Source organism: Cuculus canorus, chromosome 6 (genome assembly GCF_017976375.1).
Source record: "Cuculus canorus isolate bCucCan1 chromosome 6, bCucCan1.pri, whole genome shotgun sequence".
NCBI classification, from domain to species: Eukaryota; Metazoa; Chordata; class Aves; order Cuculiformes; family Cuculidae; genus Cuculus; species Cuculus canorus.
In genome coordinates, this window is record NC_071406.1 from 25,868,360 (window position 1) to 25,891,984 (window position 23,625).

The 23,625-nt window shown below is 40.6% G+C and overlaps 1 protein-coding gene across 4 annotated transcripts in view; it reads right to left on the reverse strand.

Moving 5' to 3' along the window:
• The window catches only part of ZNF385B (zinc finger protein 385B), a 170,031-nt gene extending 149,420 nt beyond the window's left edge, over window positions 1-20,611 (reverse strand). The window contains exons 1-2 of one of the 4 annotated variants that reach the window (XM_054070076.1): window positions 20,309-20,611; window positions 12,478-12,625 (exon numbers count right to left, since the gene is read on the reverse strand). Coding sequence is in view for 1 of the 4 variants with exons in the window: in XM_054070073.1 (XP_053926048.1) it covers window positions 2,150-2,168 (19 nt within the window). In the remaining 3 variants the exon portion in view is untranslated. Of the gene's footprint in view, window positions 1-2,149; window positions 2,184-12,477; window positions 12,626-18,967; window positions 19,411-20,308 lie in introns of those variants that run through there. The other 3 variants (XM_054070074.1, XM_054070077.1, XM_054070073.1) reach the window with 3 other exon arrangements.
• Between the last annotated feature and the right edge of the window lie 3,014 nt (window positions 20,612-23,625).

Sequence of the window (23,625 nt, forward strand, 5' to 3'; positions counted from 1 at the left end):
CCTTGTTGACCTGTGCTCAAATTACATTATACTTTCCCAAACAGCTGATAACTTCACACAGTTTCTGCTAAAGGACAGTTTCAAACACACACTGTCTTAAAAGATCCAGTGGATCTTAAAAGATCAGTAGCCTCCTGTGCTGACATCACATACATGACATTTTGAAACATCAAACATTTGGAAAGGTTCACTTAAGAAAAACTAATTTATCAGTCTGATGTCCCTCTCTCTTATAACACTCCACTCATCAGTTCAGTGCTGCTAGCTCTCACAATTATATCTTGCAGTATTAGGCATTTTTCTTAAGCCTAGCTCATGCAGTCATAAAAATCCCTAGGAACTCTAGCTTTTTAAATATCCCTCTAATCCTTGGAGAGACGACTGAAAATATGAACCCTAAAGGCTCAAAAACGAGAAGGGAATTAAAGAGAAACCAATTTCAATTTCCTTCTAGGACCTGACAAGCTTTTTTTAATGTTCAGAGCTGATGGTATTTCTGGCAGCTAGGCAGGAGGCTTGATGTTCTCTCAGCCATGCACTTGATCAAGTCCTACACTGCTGCTGTGCTTTATCACTGTAAGAAACACAAGACAAAATATTCAGTCCTTGTGTACTTCAGCCAAGGCAAAGCTCCAGCAATCAGACCTAAATTTGGCCATACAAGTTTTTCCAAGGTGATGTCCAGCCACTTATTTTGGGCCAGTGCTGGCTGTTCATTTGAAGTTTCTCTTTCTCTGGTGTGTGCAGTCCATAAACGCATCAGAAGGCAGTTCCCACAACCTTCTCCTGCCCTAGCCTTTATTTCCAAGACTAAGGAAGTCTCCCCTTAAAAGACAAACCAGGATCTCTTTCTTCCTAACCAGAACACTCCCCCACACCCATCTCAGTCTGAACTCATCACAAGCAGTAATCAAACCAGTTCCCTGAACTCCAGATGGGGACTCACCAGTTTTGCAATTGCAATGTTAATGCTTCCTTATCTCTAAAAAGCAGGAAGGTTAGGCATCGCTAGTTCATTTAGCAAAATATTTCTAAACAATATGCAAAATCATTTGTATTTGTTTAATCATGTTTCGTTAGGGATAGCGATTAAATAACTGGCAAGTATCAGTGAGAGTTCTGGGCTATTTGAATTCATTCGGTTTAAGCTAAATGGTCAATACAATCAGTAATCCAACCTGTAAATTAAATGCCACTTTATTGTTTTTAAATATTTATCAACCCTTAACTAAGCCATGAACAAAGAAAGCCCATTTCAGCCTTCAGCAGAAACACTGTCATCTGCCACAGGAATCCACGTGTGAAAGCAGTTAGAATTCAGAGATCCCACAAGATATCCTTGCAAAGGAACGGATATTAAGGACTCAGTTTCCAGAATAAATTTACAAATATATACAGCTGCAAATTTTCAAATTACATTTTTTACTTCCCCTTGGAAAATTCTGTGGTTTTTAGCCAAAGTTTCCTCTAGAAAATAATCAATTCAGTCAAAACATAATTTTCAGAAATTGCATACTCATTACATAGCATGAGCACCTGTTTCAGCTCTGTCAAAGAAGAGTTGCAAATAGAAAACAACAATGAAAATGGAAGAAATCTAAGCAACTTTCAAAGTTTTTTTTTGTTTATGTTCAATATTTAAAGACTTTGCCCCAAGTTTAAAGCAGGGATCACAACTGACACTGAGAAGTTAAGGCAGGTAGCACCTTTGGTTTCCAAACACTTTTAACCACCAATGTCTGTAACTCAGAGACCTTCCACGAGCCAGTCTGATACTGCAAAATGCTCCTCAGTCCTGCTCCTGTTTTGATCCAAGGAATGGCTCAGATGGCAGCTGTAGCTGTGTTCTAATGTCAGTATCCTAATGCTCACTCTCCCTCTTTGATATATGAAAAATCTCTTCTAAAAAATAATCCAAAAACAAAAGACAAGAGTAGAAAGAAGCATCTTAAGGGCTAACTCTATAACTCAATTCATCTACAGATGCTATAGCAGATACTTCAGTCACAGTAAAATATCCTCATACTGATCAGCCTGGAGCTCTTGACATCTAAAGATATTCAAGGTTCACACTGGATCATGACAAATTCTCATGAAAAAGTCATGGGACAGTCATCATTTTCATTTTATTGGATTTCTCATTGCATACCTGTGGCCCAGCCTTGCATTCCTCACACCGCAATTCCCAAAAGCAACTTGAGCGTGCAAAGAAGGGGAAAAATCTCACGTCCACCTTTGGGTTTTCTCAGCTTCGTAAACTCCAGTGACTGAAACACTCACACAGCTAATCCCCTATGGATTAACCACATTCAAAAATGTCAAAAGCTGTGAGACACATTTATAGTCTGTCAACACAAGAAACAAAATTTAACAGGTTACTTTGTCCTATTTCCTATCCTGTCTCGCACAACTCCTTCAGCAAGTATGACACGTGACACTGGTATATTCCACTGCTACTAATGGAACAAGCATACACACACACACACACACACACAAAGGTAAAATATATGGGCACCTTGTCAGACTTTCTCGATTTACCCTTTCTGTGAACTAGTAGTACAACAGACATCCTGCTATCCAAATGCACGTGGAGTATTGGCTCGAATTCTAACTCTCAAGATAGCACCTGCAGTATATTTACCATTTATTGGAAGTCTGCTTCATCCAGCTTTTTGCTGAGAAAGTTCTCGCACTTCAATAACTAAGCAGTATCTATTACATTTATAAGAAAAAAAACCCTAAAATAAGAGACTTCAAAGGCTCCAAAATCAAGTAGAGGTAGGTCACAAGTTTTTTGTCATGATTTTCTAAAGGCATTTCAGACTGCTTTAACATAATTGAACTTAAAATGTCTCCTTTCAACATGCACTGAACAATGAACTCCCAGTTCGACAAAGGTATTCACCAATAACTGCTGTACCGGGTAAAATGCTCCTTAACTGCATTTTGAATTACATTGGAAATTCAAAGGGCAAGATCCATATCTACTTACATTTCCTATAGCATTATGTGTGCCTACATCAAAAGGACAAAACATGACTTGGGGGACTAATTACTCCATTTCTGCTCACAAAACAATCTAATGCCTGCTCCTGCTGTGAGGGCATATCTTATCTAAATTATCTGAATAAATCCTGAATCACAATAGAGAAACAGTTTAATCATACACATTTTCTAGATAGAAAAACAGATACAAAGACAGTTTCATTTTAAAGGACTTTAACTCTTTTTTCTGTGTCTGACACAGACACAGAAAATTGGATTGTAAACAATAATCTAGGACCACTTCAGCTGTTCTCTTGTTGACCTCCTCAAACCAAACAGACAGATGGACCAGCGAACCACAAGGTTAAATTACTTTCCTTTTGCAGTCATTCATCCAGTTCCTTTAATGAGCATGCATATTTCAGGATAAGCACAAATCTTTTCGGGAAAATTTAAGAAACAAACTGAAACTTTGCAAAGCTGTTATTGCAACAACCAAAAAAAAAAAAATAGTATAGCCCAGACATTGAGGTCACCAGTAAATACAGACTGCCTAAATTTTTCATTTCACATCCTAAACACTGTTACACTGTACTCCTAAAGAGCTACCACTTCTCACTCTCAGGATACAATAAATTCATTATGCAGTATAATTCCCATTTTTAAAATACATATAGACCCTCTGATATAAAGCACACTGCACAAATACACATCATATATTATCATTAATTTTTAAGCATAAGTATCAGTAAGCATACTGGAAACAAATTCATATGGAATTTCAGTTATTCAGTTTGCCTTTTTCTTTTTTTTTTTTTAATTACTTAATTACACTTCATTACACTCTGTTAATAAAAAACATGAATGAGGAAGAACATTTTCCTAAACCAAATCACACTAGCAATCGACTCTAGCATACTGGATAGGGTAGTAGCAATTTACCCTAACACACTCTAGCATAGCAAACCAAAATAAAAACACTTCAATTTCTCCAATATGCTTAAAAAACATAGTGAACTCATTTACTGAACATAGAATAGAAATGTAATCAAAGAAAGCTGTATGAAATAGCTATATTCTATACAGGAATAATTACTTGTATTTCAAATTAATTCTTGTGCCAAAGAAATAGTTGGGAAATAAATCAGTGTCCTAAAACTCTGTCAGAGAGTGAACTCATTTGGGAACTACAGCTGTTGCGCTTTAGAGATCTGGATTAAAATCCATCATTATCTTTCAGTTAATACTCTTTCATCGACCAATCAGCAGTCATATGGTGTTTACCAACCCTGGTCACTTAACCCACTTGAATGGCCTTTGTGCTATAATTTGTACTTCAATACAATCAGATTACTTCTAATCTAAATGATTCATGTCCTTTATGGGACAGATAAACACTAATCCCAAGGTTCCTAGAACACAGCAGGCCTAAACAGTGCCAGTACAGCATCCATCATTTGCCATTTTCATAGAATATTTTCTCCAAGTTGGGAAATACTCAATTTTATCATACTAACCCTGCCTTTTAGATACTCATTCCAAATTTCTTATATCGGCAAATATTTATGTACAAACGTTATCACTCAGATGTATGAGATCAGCAGCAAATAATGAATATACTAATACTTAGATAATACTTTTTTATCAAATTATTTCACAAGAAAAAATACTTATTCTTTAAAAGTAGACTAAGCAAGGAGGAACACTTCAGAACTCCTTGTTCAGCAAGGAGTTACACATGGTAATGGCCCACAGTCCCTAGTTGTCAATTTTAAAAAATCTCCCTCTCCATAATGGTTTTCTAAGGATTCAGCAGTTAGTGTCCTCAGTCATTCCTGTTCTTCAGTTAATCTTGGGTGACACTTGGAAGAAATTGCACTACAGTGCAAGTCTAACATCTAATTACATTTAGCAGTAATACGCTTAGGCTCTGATCTCACAAATGCTTCTGCACAGGTGGATCAGTGAGCATGTAATGATCTTTCTAGAAAAGGAAGGACCCACAGATGCAAATATATTTGCAGGACCGGAACCAGGTAAATGAATGTATCTGAACCTCAAAAGAACGCTGGCATCCAGAACATGAACAACTGAATAATTCAGTAATAACCTCATTGTGACAGCAATTATGCAAACACCTTTGTACATAAAGACATTATCAGTGTTGCCCTATTATATTCACTTATTCAGCAACATACAAATTTCTTCCTACAAAAATGTGCAACTAACATTTCAACTCCCTACAAGACATATCACCTTTTTAAATATAACTGATCATATCCCAAGTTAAACCAGGATGAGCCTACTTGGAATAGGATAAAACATTCCCAAATCAAAATTAAGATGCTAGATGATCTTAGCAGTATCTGTTACTATTACCTTATGCAAATCCAAACATGTACTTACATTATCTCCGCACAGATGCTTATATTTCATATTAATTAAAACTCTTTCCTAGTTTTCCTAAACAAGAAAGACAAAGTCTGTCTTCCTATTGTATCCACATCCACATGCGGAAGTGCTCTCAGCAGGTGACCTCAGCCTACCTCGTAGTCATGAGCAAAGTAACAAACAGGCAGAGAATCAGGGACCACCACCATTGCCAAAATTCTGTTTTACAACTGAGACACAAGCCTGGTGCATAAACTTCTAGGAAGCCTCCATCCATATTTGAGAGTACTGCGGTAGATTATCTTATACAGCAGCACACAGGGCACAAGGGGTATGGCACAATTTGCCATGCTGGCAGCGAGTACTTCCAGGATTTTTCAGTGAACGACACATATACTCCTTACTCTACTCTGGAAATGACTCTTTTGATGTTCTTTGTACTTTATGCAAGATCCCTATTACTTATTACAAAACAGCCTCCTTCAAATTTTTAGCAGAAATTACAGCTTATTTGTGATTTCCCAGAAATTGCAGCAATTTCAGAAGTGCTGGGAAAGCTTCTGTAATTCATTTCTGGAATTACAAGCTAACACATTACCAAATATAGAGTTTAAGAGGGCTGATCTGCCTTTCCAAGAGCAGTAATCTTTGCTTTTCACCAATTTCGTAAGCTCTGCCACTACATCAGAAGGTTGCATAGTTCCTTAAATACTGTATTTCTGTTATCTTAAGTGCAATCACAAAGTAAACAAACTGCAATTGTAAAATGACAAGTCACAGTTTCTCTTCTACTGATGCTTAAGTGTATAAATACAGTCTAAATCCCAGAAGCCTAAGACACAAGTGCAATAATGATCACACAGCCCACTTGCACAATTAGACCGACTGCCAGTGCTGGGAGGGCACCAGGACGGGCAAGAGTGTTATTTTTTTCCCCAGATACCTAAAACTTCCCGAATAAGCTGTCCCAAAGACTGATGTTTCCAAACGAGATCGTAAAGTCCACAAACACTGAACAAATATTTACAAATACAAGAAAGTGATCAGAAATTTGAAGGAAGAAGTTGTAAATTCTGCAAATACTTCAATACTTAATTAATGAATAAACACCCAGCAATAGCAAAACACTCTCTGTGAACTCAAAAATCTATGCTAGAAACTGCATCTCCCACCATAGGAGCAGGTAACAGTCTTCATTTACTAAGTCAGCAGTTCACGTATACAGTATGACATAATCTGCAACCACATAGTTCTTCAACAGCAGTAAGTCCAAACTGCCCAGGACAGTGGGGGAAAGGATGGACCTACAGATCTCTCAGGACAGACCACAACTCTCAGGTGTGGCCAGCAAAGGCTCTAGCCTTCCTGGCTTCATAGAGACAGGACTACAGACTAAGTAAGGAATGGACTATGTAGGACATGCCTATAGATCATAACAGATAGAATCATAGAATCATCAGGTTGGAAAGGACCCACTGGATCATCAAGTCCAACCATTCCTAACACTCCCTAAACCATGTCCCTAAGCACTTCATCCAACCGTTCCTTAAACACCTCCAGGGAAGGCGACTCAACCACCTCCCTGGGCAGCCTCTGCCACTGCCCGATGACCCTTTCCGTGAAAAATTTTTTTCTAATATCCAGCCTGAACCTCCCCTGGCACAGCTTGAGGCCATTCCCCCTTGTCCTGTCCCCTGTCACTTGGGAGAAGAGGCCAGCTCCCTCCTCTCCACAACCTCCTTTCGGGTAGTTGTAGAGAGTAATTAAGGTCTCCCCTCAGCCTCCTCTTCTCCAGGCTAAACAACCCCAGCTCTCTCAGCCGCTCCTCGTAAGACTTGTTCTCCAGCCCCTCCACCAGCTTCATTGCTCTTAGAGATGTAGAATTAAGTGTGTGTTTGCAACCCATACAGATGCTAGACACAGATATACCTGCAGTGTTACCACACTCTTTGCAGAAGGTGATAATTCTTAAAGTATGTAGCTGCAAAGCAAAATAAAAATTTGCTCTCATTCCAATCCTGTACTTCAAATGGCTTCTCCCAGCAATTAATAAAAGCAGCTGCTCCAAATTGAAACCAAATAATTTTTGAAGATCAAAACAAGGCTGAAGGCAACTTCACTTCTGTGTTATCCCCATTCTCCCCCCCCCACTCCAGAATACACACTTAGACCACTTAAACTATTAAGAATTCAGAATTAACTAATTTTAGTTTTCAGTATTATTTGGAAACTAACAGAAATATAACTAGAGAAACTTGAAGTGCAAGAGAAACACAACAAACAATTACCTCTTTCTTCAAAAAAACCTGTACTTTATATTCAAAGTAGCCATGTGAAAAAACCTTCCCAACCCCCTTAGCTAACAGAAACAGTTGCCCTGCTAAGGTTTTTCCACTCAGTTCTTGGAATTAAATCACAATGGAATACTATCTCTTCAGTATCAAGAAAAAGTTAGAGCTAGATTCAAAGTATCTGGAACAGCTACAATAAAATAAGTTTGAACAAGAAAGATTACATCTGCATTTCTTTACTGCTATTTTTTTGTGCTTTATGGAAGAGTCACATTCCCTCCTCACTCCAATGAATTCTATATGTGCCAAGGAAGCAAACAACCATAAGTCACAGCAACATGGACTTCTAAATCCTTGCCTTAATAAATGAGATGATGCTTATGGTTGCTCTCCTCTCCTCCAGCACACCAGTCACCTTGTTAGGAGAACCCATTAAACAACTGGAGATGTGAACCCATTGTAGCATTCCACTTTGTTAAGTAATACATCATTTTTACATAGAAGACACGGAGCTATAAATCATGTGTGACAGAATGAGAGCTAATTAAAGGGTCAGCTAAACATATAATTTTGCATTGTTGCATATCGGAGAGGTCTAAAATTCTGTATGAAATATTGTAAAATATTAAAAGACGTTTCAAGCAGAAAAGTATTAACTTGTAGGAGGTGGGCATTGCTATCTGAAACACATCGATATTTAATTTCCTAGCATGGAAGCTTTGTGAAACCCTGAGTCAGCCTTTTTTTTTTTTTTTTTTTTTTTTAGTAACTGATTTAACACTGCTTTGCCCACAGGTGTTGCAGTACAGTCTTAAATACACTCTTTGAACTTATCTTTTTTTTCCAGTTAGAGCAAGCTCCTACGCTTCTGAAGACAGAAAATCACAACCCAAGAAATCTCTACATGCACTAAGGCAAAGCATTAATCAAATGCACCTAAATCTAGCAGTTAAACTTAAGTGTGAGCATTTCAGGCTATTTACAGGATTCTTGTGCCAATAAGGCTCACTTGAGAAAAAACAATCTATTTCCTGATACCAGATTTCTCAGACAATGCAATTACTAAAAGATCACTGAAGGGTTAGAAATACATCTGATGCTAACATATTTAATTGAAATATCACAATCGAAGAGGGCTTTTAAGTATCCATAATATTACTGTGACAACTAGAGCATCCATTAGCGGATAAGAAACCAAATATAACAAGGTCATATAAAAATACAGCATGAGGCTGATCCTTTAACTCCAAGTACTTTTTCTCTAAAGGATTTTTATAAACATGAATATATGTTTTATTTTTATTCCTTCTTCACCGTCTTTTTAGTGACTTGATAATTGTAGCTACTAAGGCAATTCATTGAATGCAAGAAAATTTCTCTGAGTAATTATTAACTATATACATTTTAAAATATACATATTCATCAGTCTTATTAATGTGTAACTGCAAGTAGTAAAGTGCTTATATGGCAGTCTTATAACTTTGGTTTCCCATCAAATACCTTAAGACAACGAAAGTTTTCGACTTTGAATGTATACACAGATTTAACAGTTATGCTTTAAAAATAAAGAGGATTCCTCTTTGACGCTACTGAAGGCAAAAAAAAGAAAGGATATGTGATTTTTTTTTCAAAACCCTTTTACTTCAGGCTTGACTGGAAAGCGTGGAAGAAGAGCAGGAGCAGCAGAGCCAAGCAGCAGGGGCCAGGCAGGGCTGCCGGCAGTCAGTCCACAAAGCCACAGCTTGCTATCCTGTAACCTTCAAACCTGAAGGATCCCAGGCAGTCTCAAGGAAGTTTTTAATCTTCACACTATCCTACTAACTCTAAGAAGCATTTGGCAGTACTCTGCTAAGTGAATTAATTTCTGCCTATGGCTTTTTGGAAAAACATAATATATAAATCCTAGTAACCAGCATTCTAGAGAGATTATGAAAATGCTTAAAAAAAAAAATCACTGATGCCCGTTTTTGAAAACTAGCCCATTCAGAAATGCAAGCCAAGATGATCCTTCTAAACAACATAAAATACTTCCGTGGCCTAATGTCAGTTACTTCAGTCTTATAAATAATTTTAAAATATGTCTGTTTTTCAAAAAGTCATTGACATGAAAAGAATTTGAGGGATCTCATAATATGGAAGAAACAGCACAACAGTAGCAACGTAACAATAAATGACAAGAACAGATTCAAAAAATTTATATAGCCAAAAATACATAATTGGAAACATTCAAAACTTTGATGCCGTGTCACACAAAGTGTGATCTCCAGCTCTGTAAAAACAGGAGCCACTCCATATAAAACATCATGCTAATATCGCAAGCATATTTATACAGTAGTAGTGTACAAAAGCAATACTGCCAAGACCCCCCCAGCTCAGCATGAAATATACCGTTGATTCCTAACTTCCCATTACTGTTCCCACAGTTATCACAACCACACAACCACATACAGCAAATGAGGCAGGAAGGAGCTGCGATGCTGCATGAAGAGATTACAAACCCCACACACTCCTGTCGGCCGCAGACTTCTTGCCACCATTTCATGTCACCTGGGGTTTAACACCAGCACATACTTTTTTAAAAATAAAAAAAAAGTCCATCACATTTGCCAAATCAGATTAGTATAAATCTTCTCCTCTGAACAAGAAGGAAGTTCTCCTATCCTTGCTTTGTGATGGTTGGAGGACTCCTGGGGCAAAGTGATCATGAGATGATAGAATTCTCATTTCTAGCTGAGGCGAGGAGGATGGGGAGCAGAACGGCCACAGTGAACTTCCAGAGGGCCAACTTTGGACTGTTCAGAAGGCTGGTTGATAAAGTCCCATGGGAGGCAGTTCTTAAGGGCAAAGGAGCCCACGAGGGCTCCTTCAAGAAGGAATCCTAGCAGCTCAGGAGCGAGCTGTCGCCATGTGCTGGCAAATGAGCCGGCATGGGAAAAAAACAGCTTGGTTGAGCAGGGAGATATGGGTGGATATCAAAAAGAAGAGGAATGTCTATAAACTTTGGAAGAAGGGACAGATGCCTTGGGTGGACTACAGAGAGGAAGTGCAGAGAAAAATCAGGAGGGCTAAAGCCCAACTAGAGCTCAGATTGGCCAAGTCGGTGAAAGATAACAAAAAATCTTTCTATGAATACATTAACAATAAAAGGAGGACCAGGGAGAATATTCAGTCCTTATTGGATGCAAAGGGAACAACTGTGACAAAGGATGAGGACAAGGCTGACGTACTTAATGCCTTCTTTCCCTCTGTCTTTAGCAGTAAGGAAGTTGTTCCCTGTGTGTACACACCCAGGAGTTAGAGGAGCAGAACAAAGCTCCCATGGTTAGAGACTTACTCGCCCAATTAGACACTCACAAGTCTATGGGGCCGGATGGGATCCATCCAAGAGTACTGAGGGAGCTGGCGGATGTGTTTGCCAAACCCCTTTCCATCATCTTCCAGTGGTCCTGGCTGACTGGGGAAGTTCCACTGGACTGGAGGCTGGCTGATGTTATACCCATCTTCAAGAAGGGTTGGAGGGAGGATCCAGGAAACTACAGGCCTGTCAGTCTGACCTCAGTGCCTGGGAAAGTCATGGAACAGCTGATCTTGAGTGCTATCATGAAGCAAATACAAGAGAACCAGGTGATCAGGCCCAGTCAACACAGGTTCATGAAAGGCAGGTCTTGCCAAACTAACCTGATCGCCTTCTATGACAAAGTGACCCACCTACTGGATGAGGGAAAGGCTGTGGATGTAGTCTTCTTGGACTTCGGTAAAGCCTTTGACACAGTTTCTCACAGCATTCTGCTTAGGAAACTGTCTGCTTTTGGCCTGGACAGGTGCACATACTGTGTTCAATTCTAGGCCCCTTGCTACAAGAAGGATGTTGAGGCTCTGGAGCGTGTCCAGAGAAGAGCAACGAAGCTGGTGAAGGGGCTGGAAAACAAGTCTTATTAGGAGCGGCTGAGAGAGCTGGGGTGTTTAGCCTGGAGGAGGCTGAGGGGAGACCTTATTGCTCTCTACAACTGCCTGAAAGGAGGTTGTGGAGAGGCGGGAGCTGGCCTCTTCTCCCAAGCGACAAGGGACAGGACAAGGGGGAATGGCCTCAAGTTGTGCCAGGGGAGGTTCAGGCTGGACATCAGAAAAAAAATTTTCACGAAAGGGTCACTGGGCAGTGGCAGAGGCTGCCCAGGGAGGTGGTGGAGCCACCGTCCCTGGAGGTATTTAAAAGATGGGTGGATGAGATGGTCAGGGACATGGTTTAGTGGCAGTTATGAATGGTTGGACTTGATGATCCTGGCAGTCTTTTCCAACCGGGTGATTCTGTGATTCTGCTGAAGATCTAGATGTCCACTAGAAATGATAGAGAAGAAAGTTCAAATCCTTTCTTATTAAACTGCTATACAGGAATTTGATCAATATTCTTATTTACAGCTACAGAAGCAAGATGAAAAAATTCTGAGTGCTGCAAATAACACATTTGAGAGATCTATGGAGTTCCTTCAAGGGCAGACATTTTTCCAGCTTTTTTAAATTGCAACAACAAACTGCCACCAAGTTTATGCAGAAATATTGGCTAATGCAAATTCACTGAAAGAATTAAGAACAAGCATTACAGCATTCCTGTTTTGTCTACCTCTTGCTTTCTCCTCCCCATCCTATTTGAGTTATGTCATAAATTCTTATTATGAAGAGGACAATTGAGACTCATCAAATTTACAGAGCTAACATATGGCGTTGCAACAGAGTTGGCAATATAACCAAATTATGAAGTTGACAATATAATCGTGTTTTGACATTAGTTCTGTCAACATTTGTTATTACTGACCATCAGTAAGACTTTCTCTGATGCCCGAAGTTTGTAAAGCTCTTTTGTCTGGTTTCTTAAGCTATTTTTGTAGCAGTCTTCAGTTAGCATGACTAACCCACAGGTCGAGGAAAGACAGCAGAATTTGACTTGAAATGTTTTCTCAAACCTGTTTCAAAGAGAAAGAAAATGTCAGGGTAGGCAGCTCGTCTACCCTTTCAGAAATATCACTTGCTCCAGAGCATGTGTCAACTGCCTGCAGTAGAGAAGGCGTCCCAAATACAGTGGATTCAGTCTTATTCACATCTAGATCAGTAAAGCTACAGCAGTCTCAGACACTTCTATGAGAAGAGTGATTTCCATCTTCATATTTTATACATTTGCAGACAACGTAGTATTAAACGGCTGAAAATTAGTATATCTAGAACAAGGCAATAGCACCAAATATCCCTATTCATATGTTAGAGTACTTCAGATTCTTCATATTACCTATGGGACTAGGAGTGTCATAACTTCATTTTGGCTGCCCAAAACTGTTGGCAAGAAAGTTCCAATGCCACCCTAGTAAAATAATGTGCTGAAGTTCTCCAGCTCTGACATTATCTGAGCAAATACCAGTGAAACTGAAGACAAAGCACATCAATCCTCTAATGCCGCTCCACACAGCAGTACAAAGTCAATATCCTCATTTCCTCAATCATTCCAAAAACTCCAGAAGCCACACTCTAGATCTAAACACTTGAAATGCACTGACAAACAATTCAAGATTTACCATGGTTTCTTAGGACAGAATTTACAGATTGTATGGCTTGTTTAAAAAAAAAAAAAAATCATGTTTCCCCTCCCCTCACAGACTGGAGATGAATCAAGACAAACCAACGTAAGTCATAAGAACAGCTACCTCCTGCAAAAAAACTACCTCATTTGCTGTAGAAGTTGGAAGAAAAGCAGGAGACTGCAAGGGAAAAAAATTCTCTCAAGGTTAAGGCACTTGAATGCCGCAGTGCAGAATCTGTCTGTAGCCTGGGCTATACCAGAGACTTGCTAGTAATGCTAGTGAAGTTGCTTGAATCAATCCTTCCACAATCACTACTTGCACACATCTTTTCTGGAAGCTCAACTTGATAACTGCAAGCTCTAGTTGATAAATGTGCTGAATATTTGTGCTGCACTTCAAAGCAACAGAAGCTCTGCTGTGAACACGCACTACATCATTCCAGGTGTTGATGTAGCAGTCCCCACAACTCTCAAACTGAACATCTAACACTGCTAAAGACTCTTCTACAATTGCCTCCTGTGACAGGCCATTTATTTATGCCACAGATGTGTTGCAAAGATTAATTTTTAATTTTACTGTTTGTGAAGAACACAGCTACTACAGGCTGAACACCAAGTGAAAAGCCCACATTTTCAGGACAATGTTCAACTGGTGAGCCACAGACCAACAGATCTAGGAAGTCACTTGTCAGTAAGCATTACCTATCCTGCGCACAATGTCTGGATTTGTGCAAAAATTCAAAAATTACTTGTGATTGTACAAACCAACAGGCTCGGTTAAGGTTGTAAAGACAACACTTTCTGGCATTTCCTAACTTTCAAATAGTTACATTTGCAACTTTTAAGTTGTTTTAATGCCACTTGATGTCTATAATATGGGTATTCCTGTTTCTCTGATTAACAACGGACCATGTTAAGCATCAAGTACAGTATTGACTACGCACAGGCCCCATAATCTACCAAATACGCAGCTGTCCGGCACAGACTGCACCTGCATTGCAGATAACAGACTGCAGAAATGGATGAAGGCAGAATCTTTTCTCATAACACTTTGACACTGATTTATAATGAGTTTCCTTTATTAGCAATATGCATTAAACAACCTAATTTTAAAATAAAAATTAGGTGCATCTAGGCCCTTACATGTATTTGCAATTTCGAGCCAAAGATTCACTATCCAATTACTAGCAGGTGGCCAAAAGAGGGAAGATCATAATATTTTTTTTTGTCATATGCAGTCATGCAAAGACAGAGACTAGGTACTCCTTTGCTAGCTTGTATTAACATTTCTGTTATAAAATTCCGTTAGGAGGTTCTTATACAATCTTAAAGTTTCGCTGCACAGGGCAGACCAAGAACTTGGAGAGTGTTTACTTCATATCTTACCCAAATTCATCTTCTCTGGGATACATCCTGATAATTAGCTTGTATGCTTATTATTTTTTTCTCTGGCTTTGGAAACAAGCACATTTTTAAAGCTAAAAATTACGACAGAGGCAAACAAACACTGTAAATTGTAAACCAAGGTACATAAAAAAATAAAATCACATTATACTTATTTTTCCCTCTCCCATACTGTACTAATGCTGCATGTCACATCACTGATCCTTAAACTAATTAATCTTCGAAATTGTATCAAATTCTAATAGGACTAAGTAGATCTAACATTCTATCGTATTTAAATGGGATGTACTGAGAAGTGTCAAATTAAAACTCAACAGCATGAGCTGTTAAAGAAAATCTCATACCATATGTTTAACTTGCTGGTACCTGCACAAGTATATACAGAGAAAACAACACAGCCTACAGTCATAACCACTTATGCTATAAACTCACTAGATCTTACAAGTTTAGTAACGCTGAGTAGTGTTAAAGATTCAGTAGGTGGCATCCTCTGCTGGGAATCAGCACTGCACCAGCCATCATTAGGTACACCGATTATCAATCACTCAGCATGAGAATACCCTGGTTGTAGAACAGCAGCATTTTGGCTCCCACACTACACCAGAAGCTTCACAGGCCATAAAAATACCACAGCACATTTTAATGTCACAATATAATTCAAGCTTCACCTCAGTGAATTTTATTTTACTCTCCTGACCTTAACCGTATGTCCCAGTTTACATGCCAGGTAATTCCAAGTCAAAGAGTCACCATCATTTCAGTCGGGTACAGAATTGTTCTTCAGTGCTTTTAGTATGGGATTACACAGTCCTCCTTTATACACAAGACTTACCTTAGTCTTGCAAGGACCTTCCTCCCTGACATACAGACACAAGTGAATGGAGTGGACTGACTTTAAGCTTTGTGGTTCATTTCCAAGAGCAGACTTTGTGAGACATCTCTCAGTATGATTCAGTGCTGTAGGAGACAAGACTATCCAGCTTCCCATGCAGACTGAAGGACTTAGTGGCAGGTGTGCCCCAACTTCTCTGTGCTTTCAGCACTGGAATGTCTGCACCAAACAGTTCACCAACAGAAAGCCAAGAGTAATGAAACGCTGTTCGGTATATTGCAGAATCACAGCATTTTACCAATATCACAACCCATCATTCCATCAGGCAGCAAAATCACCAGGAAATGGTCTAGGAATTTGTGAAGCAAGATGCATAACTATGCGGATCCTGCATTCTGACGCAGAAGAAAGTGCATTTCACCTATCTGTAAAATGAAACCTATTTATACAGTCACTGTGCTCAAGGCAGACACACAACATTTTAACGCCTATGAAACACAGAGAAGGCTATGTAATTGTCAAGGATTTCTGTACATAACATGAGGTGAAAAGGATCTTAGGTGTCCAAAGCATCTACTTGTACTCATGTTTAGCTAAACATGCTCTTAAATTCCTTATTATAAATGTTTAATGCCAAAATGTCAATAAACAAAGCTTTATTGGATAATTTAACCGAGGAATTAATTATTAGCAATGTTTTCATAACAGCCTAACTCACACATATTCAAATAATCATCAATAATGTAAACAGCATGGTTTTGACATGCCTAGACTTGTATTACCACCACCTGTCACAACAAGATCTATCCAGCAGTTCAACAGCAGCAAACTGGGAAGGTACCGATAGATAACTGAAGGACTGGAACTGCACTGATATAGTTAGATTGGTTTACAAGGCTTCTATTTTTTACAAACCTTAGGAGCTCAGGTTCTCTAATGAATTTTTAACACGTCAATTAATATGTTTATAGAAAGCAATGTTAGCTTTAGCTCATACATAAGAAAAATCACGGTTGTATGCAGAATGTACAACGTAGGGGGTAAGATTTTATGCTTTACACTTCAGAGATTCAAAGGAATTATGGCAGATGATCTGATAGAAAGGAAACACAATAAAGTTGTGACAGTTAATGGGCACAGATATTAGCTCAACTTCATGAAATGTGATGTACTGCAGGACATAACAAAAAAAGGCTTTCTTTTTGGCAGACTAAGACCCTGACCTGTCATTAAAAGCCACATTACGGCAAAACAAATTACCAAGTATTTTGTTACTTTTACCAACATGCTATTGTTGCCATAAATTAAGCAATGTTTACTTAATAATATATGCTTCCACTGAATGTAACTTCTACTAAATGTATTAGAACAGTAGCTACTGTTTTGCAGCACTTTCTCCAGCAATGTAGAATGATGTCAAACGATTTGCACTGTGCAGATCTGATTTTTGTCGTAATACCCCAGTTTGCTCTGTGCATTACGTAAAATCAGAAAACAGATCAATTTTATTAAAAACACTTCTAGAAATCCTTAGGATGCAGATTTTCAAACTGTATTAGATGGTCTGTTTTAAAAATGTTGTAACTTGTTAAACAATAAAACCAGTGAAATTCCTATAGTAAGATTATACACGCTCTGTGAAGCTGCAGTAAAAAGAAGAATTTTACCTTTGAAAAGAACCTGTATATTTTGCACTTGTGGGAAAAGCAACAATAGCAAATAGCCCTCCGACCAACGTTTAAACTGCATCTATAGAGTTAGGCAAGCAGAGTAACTACCAACCTATGCAGCTAGAGGGATATTATGATCACACAGGAGAGTGAAGTTCCTGTAATTCCTTCAGCTCTCTGTGCATTCATCGGCTTGAGGATAAAAGACGCAAGTGTAGGCTATGGATCTGGGTGATTGCCCTCTTGATAACTGGATATTATGGCATTTAACATCTGTCTCTACCTTTGCTGCATCAGAGGTAATACAAGATCATATCTGATAAGACAGTCACACTTGTATCTTTACGGGTGACATATTAAGCAGTACAATTTTCTGAATGAAACACAAAAGTTAACAGGACTAAAATATTTATCTGCTACAAGTTGACACTCAAGGAATTTCACTGACTTTTACGCATATAACAAAGCGATGGCAGAATCTCAGAAACCAAGCTTTCACACTGCAAAGTCATCTTTTCTTCACATTAACTACAGATGACCTGAGCTTTGCAGTGTATTTCACTACACTAGAGAGAACCTTGCACTCCAGATCCATACTCTGTTACACCCCAACAGTCTGATGAATGATTCCGGATTTTAGATTACCACAACTGTAGCATACGTTCATTTTTAAAATAACACTAGTGCTTCATTTCATAAATTCTCAAATTCTTAGAGCAACCGTGTTCAAACCACAGTCCCTTGCGATAACCTGAAAAGCAAAGACTGCAGCAAAGGTTAAGTGTCTGTTATGTTTTATGCAGCAATCCCCATTGCTGTTTGAAATCCAAGAACTTCCAGAGCTAATTAACAAGCCTACGCTCCCCCAAAACATTACCTTCCGTAAGACTTTTTCTTGCTTTTATATGGCCTTGTCCCTGAGCAACTGCACTCCAATAGGAAGACATCATCTCAACTAAAACTTAGCTGAAGAAATTCAAAAGAGGAAAAAAGATGCAGGCAGTTGAGAAAAACTGATTATGAGAAACTGATGCCGGTGCGAGTACATTCGCCCCCGGTGAGAGAGGGCGCAGAGCAGATGGAGCACAGGGGTGATGGGCAGCTGCCGCTAGCAAGGCAAGACGGCACCATCTCTTGATACCAGCTAGTTTTGTTAATGATTTTAAGTTTAACAAAGCATCCACTATATCATTAACCAGGAAAAAACACAGGAACTTGGTAACTTAGTTAAGATCTCATGTGAGAGGATTGGTACCTTTCCTATTTCTTACTACCTTATGGGTTATTTAATCAAAAAATCAGAAAAAGAAGTGTGACCAATTTCAAAACTCCCAGTTTCTCTTCTACCTTCAGTGTTCATACAATTACATCAATCTCTGATCACTGTAAAAGGTGTAAGGTATAGAAAAATCCATCTGGGGAGGCTGAACACTAGTTTGCATCCATGGAGGAAAACCTTAGCAGCCAAAAAGAAGAAAGAAGAAAGAAAAAAAAAACATGTTCCTCATTCCTCTAAGTTGTCCACTGACCTGGTTAGTTGGAAATAGTAGCAAGATTACTTATTTGGAAAAGTAAAAGCAGCATAAATCATTCGAACCCACTTAGTGTCAGCGCTGGACTCTGCAAAAAGACAACTTTTTCTCCTTTTCCAAACAGGGCAGGGGGTGGCTGCGTCCTAGGACCAGTGTCCTACCACCAGCTCTCACTCTGGACCTGCAGTAGCAATGCTTAATCTACTCCTGTTGCAATTACACACATGCACCCTCATGAACTTAGTGCTTTTAGAATATTGTTTCATATTACATTTCATTCAGATAAGAAAACTTACAGGTTCTTGACAGCAACAGAGAACTTGTTTCACACCTCGGTTTTATTCTTTGAGAAAGACATCACTGAAGTAGCAGCAAAGAGGATGGGAAATAAAACTATCATCTCCCCACAGCTATAAGCAGTAGTTAGCTGCAGTTAAATGTCCACTTTGAAGATTCAGTTAAGCTTTTAAGTGGTCACAGGGCCATCCTCTTCCGACTTTCCCGTTCACAGACTTTTCCATTCGAGTTTAACAATAAAGACGCAGTGCCCAGAAGATTTAAAATCCATGAAGTTCCCTAGTTTGTTCAGGAGTCAAAAGTCAAGAGAAAACAAAGATGTACATTCACACGTGCACGAATATTGTGCCCATTCCTCCAAAATGAGGAACCGTTGTGTCTGCGCTGGCAGAACGCGCAGCGCGGCACCCACACTCTGAAACACGGAGCGACCGGGTCCGAGGGCTGAACGCTGCCAACACGCTGATACGGTCCAGCGGCTCCCGGTGAAGGAGCTCGGGAAGCCAAGCGCTTACGCTTAACACGAGTAATTAGCTCAACAAGGGTGACCCCTTCATGTAGGTTAATTCCTCATTTCCTCAAGAAATTTACCTTTCCCAGCGCCGCCGTGATTTATAAAACAAGCAAACCGACCCACGCGCACGCAACTGTCTTCTGAAAAGTCAGTCTGCAAAGAAAACGGCTCCGTCCAGCCTGGGAGCCCAGGAAAGATGCCCCGTACCACCTCTGCGAGATAAAGAAACCCGCCACACCAATCCCATGCGCTGCCGGAGACCCTGACCTATTTAGAGGCGCCTGGAAACAAACACACGCTGCGAGAGCCGCCGGCAAAGCCGCTCCGCCCGGACCGGGAGAGCGCCCCGGGACGCCGCACCGCCGCCCGCTCCGCTCCCAAAGTTTGCCCGGCGGCGCGGAACCAGCGGGCTCGACCGGGGACTCTGAGCATCCCCCCGCCCGGGCACCGCCAGGCTGAGCACCCTCACCCGGGCACCCCAAGCTGAGCATCCCGGGCTGAATATCCCCCCGCCCGGGCACCCCAAGCTGAGCATCCCAACGCCCGGACACTCCGAGCTGAGCATCCCCCTGTCCGGGCACCCCGGGCTGAGCACACCGAGCTGAGCATCCCGGGCTAAGCATCCCCCCTCCCGGGCACCCCGAGCTGAGCATCCCCCTGTCCGGGCACCCCGAGCTGAGCATCCCCCTGTCCGGGCACCCCGAGCTGAGCATCCCGGGCGCACAGAGCGCTAGCCCCAAGTCCTCCTCGTCCTCCGCCGCGCTGTGACATTGAGCAAGGTCCCCGCCGGCACCTGCCGCGCCCCGGTGCACCGCCCGCCCCTCACCTCAGCTGCCGGCGCTCCGGCCGGCCCGAAGCGAGCGCTCCCCGCTCCGCCGGCCCCCGGCGGCTCCCCCGCTGCCGCCGCCCCGGCGCATGCGTCCGGCGCTCAGGTGTGGCCCCGGGGCGGGGGCGGCACCTGCGGCCGCGTCTCCCTGGCCCAGGGAGGGAAGGAGGGGCGGCTGCGGGCGGCTCCGTCCCCGCGCCCGGAGTTAAAGCGCTGCCCTCGCAGCGGGGCCGCAGCGGCTGCCGCGGAAGCGCCGCCCCCGGCGCGGCGGGGTTGTTTCCCGGGGGCGGCTACCTCGGGATGTTCTGATCCCTCTGGGAACTGCCGTGTCCCAGGAGCGACGCTTCCAAACCAAACCCCAGCTGAAGCGCCGCGCCTCCTGCTTTTCTCGCCCCGCTTCAGTTTCCGGCCGTCAGGGGGTTGTCTTTGTTCCCTACATTTAAACGCTCCGCTGGGAGAATCCCAGGCTTTGCCCACCTGCGAGCCGCGCCGAGCAGCGCCGGCCGTGCGGTGCGCTGTGCGAACCCGCCTCTTCAACAGAAGCGTGAGGCTAGAAAACAAGTTTTTTGCAAGTGTATTGAGTACAAAACCAATAATTTTCTACAAGAAAGAAACATTAAAACCAATACAAACTTGATATAAATCTTTTTATAGCTTTTATAATTGGAGTGTCCCTCCTGCAGACCGTGATGCGAACGGGGGAAATCCTGCCGTACTTCAGTTGTTGTTTCTCTACAGAAAGGAAAACAAAAGCATTTAACATTGGAGAAAACATTGTTGCTGTATTACTATTTCATATTTTGGAGAAGAGCAGTGCTACTTAATACCATTAAGAATTGCATCATACCTTGTTTAGAGTTCTGTGTTCAATAAGTCCTTTTATAGTTCAGGACAGGAAATATCCAGAGATTGAACTAATCATCCTGCTAAAAAAAAAACTGAATACAGCCCTTCTTCTGGTGTTTCACCTACCGTGAACTTTTTGCTCAGAAGAAATCTGAACTCTAAAGCATCGGCTAAGTGTTTGTGGAAGATTGGCTGATTTCTCCTACAGAAAGAAAGAGAAGCTGAAAACAGGACACGTTTCTTCACGGACATTCTGGGTTTGCCTGAGTCTCTAGTGGCAGAACAGCTGAAACAGTAGGAAGAACCCACGACTGAAACTGGGAACCGTGGGCCAATGGTAGAGAAATCGCAAGTGTACACAACCCCTTCAGTAACACAGCTCACAAAATGAAAAATAAATAAATAAAGAAAACAAAAGACATAGGATGGCAGGATTTGGGGTCATTCAGATTATCTTGAAAAGGAACATCCATGCGTGATTGGCATAAACGATATCCAACATTTTCATCTTTTGTTATGTTTTGTCTATCTTTTGGCGCTTTTCAAGATGAACTTGCTGTAATTTAGAAAATATATTCAGAAATCTCAAAATATCTATCAGGACTGGAAAAGAAAAGAGCAATGTTTTTCTTCATATCCAACTGCTAAATTCTATTGTAAAGAACTAAGACTATTATGTTCACACAATATTATTTTTCTATGTAAGCAGCTGTTATAGTTGCCATAGAGATTTTATTCAATCTCAGATTAAAAGGTGGTCTACAATGACCATGCACCATATTTGCTGTCGAGATGAAAATGTTTAAGAACCCCAGTGAATCCTATAAAATTCTTCAGAACAAATGCATTTCTGTTCAGTAGGTTCCTGAATTACTTTTTATTTAAAAAAATATATTTCAGTGAATGGTAAACATCAACCACCTACGGAGAGATGTAATGATGGATAGATAATTATGGTTTTGAACACTTTATATGAAAGTATATCTTGGAACTCTCTTGGAAAAAATTGTTCTCATCAGAAACAGCAACGTTTAACCCATAATTGTAAACATCTTTATAAAGCATTTAAGTTAAGTCTTCCACTATGCAACTCGCCTGGGAGTTGACTCCAGCTTGACTCCAGCTCCCTGGCAAATGCTGTGCTTTAGAAGATGGTATAGGTGGGAAAGATGGAAAATTTTAAATGCTCTGTGATCTATATTATTGAAGTGTCACATTTCATCTCTGCCAAACACTGAAATTACACAAGTAGTTATGAAAGTACAGAATTATTCTACGATTAGTATTTCTTAGGAGTTGAATATCAAAAGAACTGTAAAAGTGGTGTGAGCAACAGGAAAACCTATAAGGAGATAACTGGTCTGTAAAGTCATGGAAAGGAGAGGCCGCTAATTGCTGCATTTCCACTGGAAAGCTGCATAAACCAACTTACAAAAACCGGTAGAGGTGGGATCCTATCCTGAGTAAAGTTACGAATATGTAGAGTAGACAGAAGGCATGTCGAGTGTGAATTAGTGTTGCATTTTATAATTTCAATTTATTCAGAACTTTAAATTTGGCTCTACCAAAGTAAACTTAGATGGTCTTGTTTTTTTAAAGCATCTGTCAGTGAGAATAGATTTAGTGTGATGCGAGTTTGTCTGTGAAAGGTCCACGCAGATCCACGCAGAATGGTGCATGCAAGCAAACAAACTCCTTAGGGATGCTCACAACCCCAAATGATTTAGGGAAATCCCAAGAAATGGGAAGCATTTCCAGCCAAACTGAACAGTACTACTAAAGCTGGATGACATTTTGTATCCAGTTACCATGAGAGGTCACCACTGGGAGGTTTCAAGTAACCTCACAGACGTGATTCACCCTGTGAGAGAGACAGCGCAAGAAATTCGAGTAACTTTCCTCCAGAACACACAGCGACTGCTGAGTTTGCCCCACTAATCCATTTGATATATATGAAAACCCAACTACTTATTTTAAGGAAGTCTTTCTTTTCTTGACTGTTGTACTTTGTATGAGAATTAAGGCTTGATAATTTTTTATTATTGTCCATTTAAAAAATAAGCTACCTAAGCACCACAGGGTGCTTAGGGATGGAGGCTTGGGGGTTTACTGGGTTAGGGGGGTTTTTGAGTGTGTGTGTGTGATCTGCGCATAGTATGACATTATTGTCCTAATGCTCCAAACTCTGAATGTTGACTTGCCTTTTTGGTCACCTCATAAGGCCAATAATGCAAGAAGCAACAACAAGAATAAATACCTCCATGGCATATTACACAAGTCTCCCTCTGTGGAAATAAACCCAAGTTTTCCCAATACTCCTTTTCAACCGGCTTCTCCAGTAGCCCATTCAACGTTAGCCTTGGTGAGAAATGTTTTATTTAAAAAAAGACTTCAGAAATTAGGAGATGAGATGTAGAAATGGAGATTACAGGTAGAGTCCAGTATTTCCCATCCATTAAGTACCTCTTGTA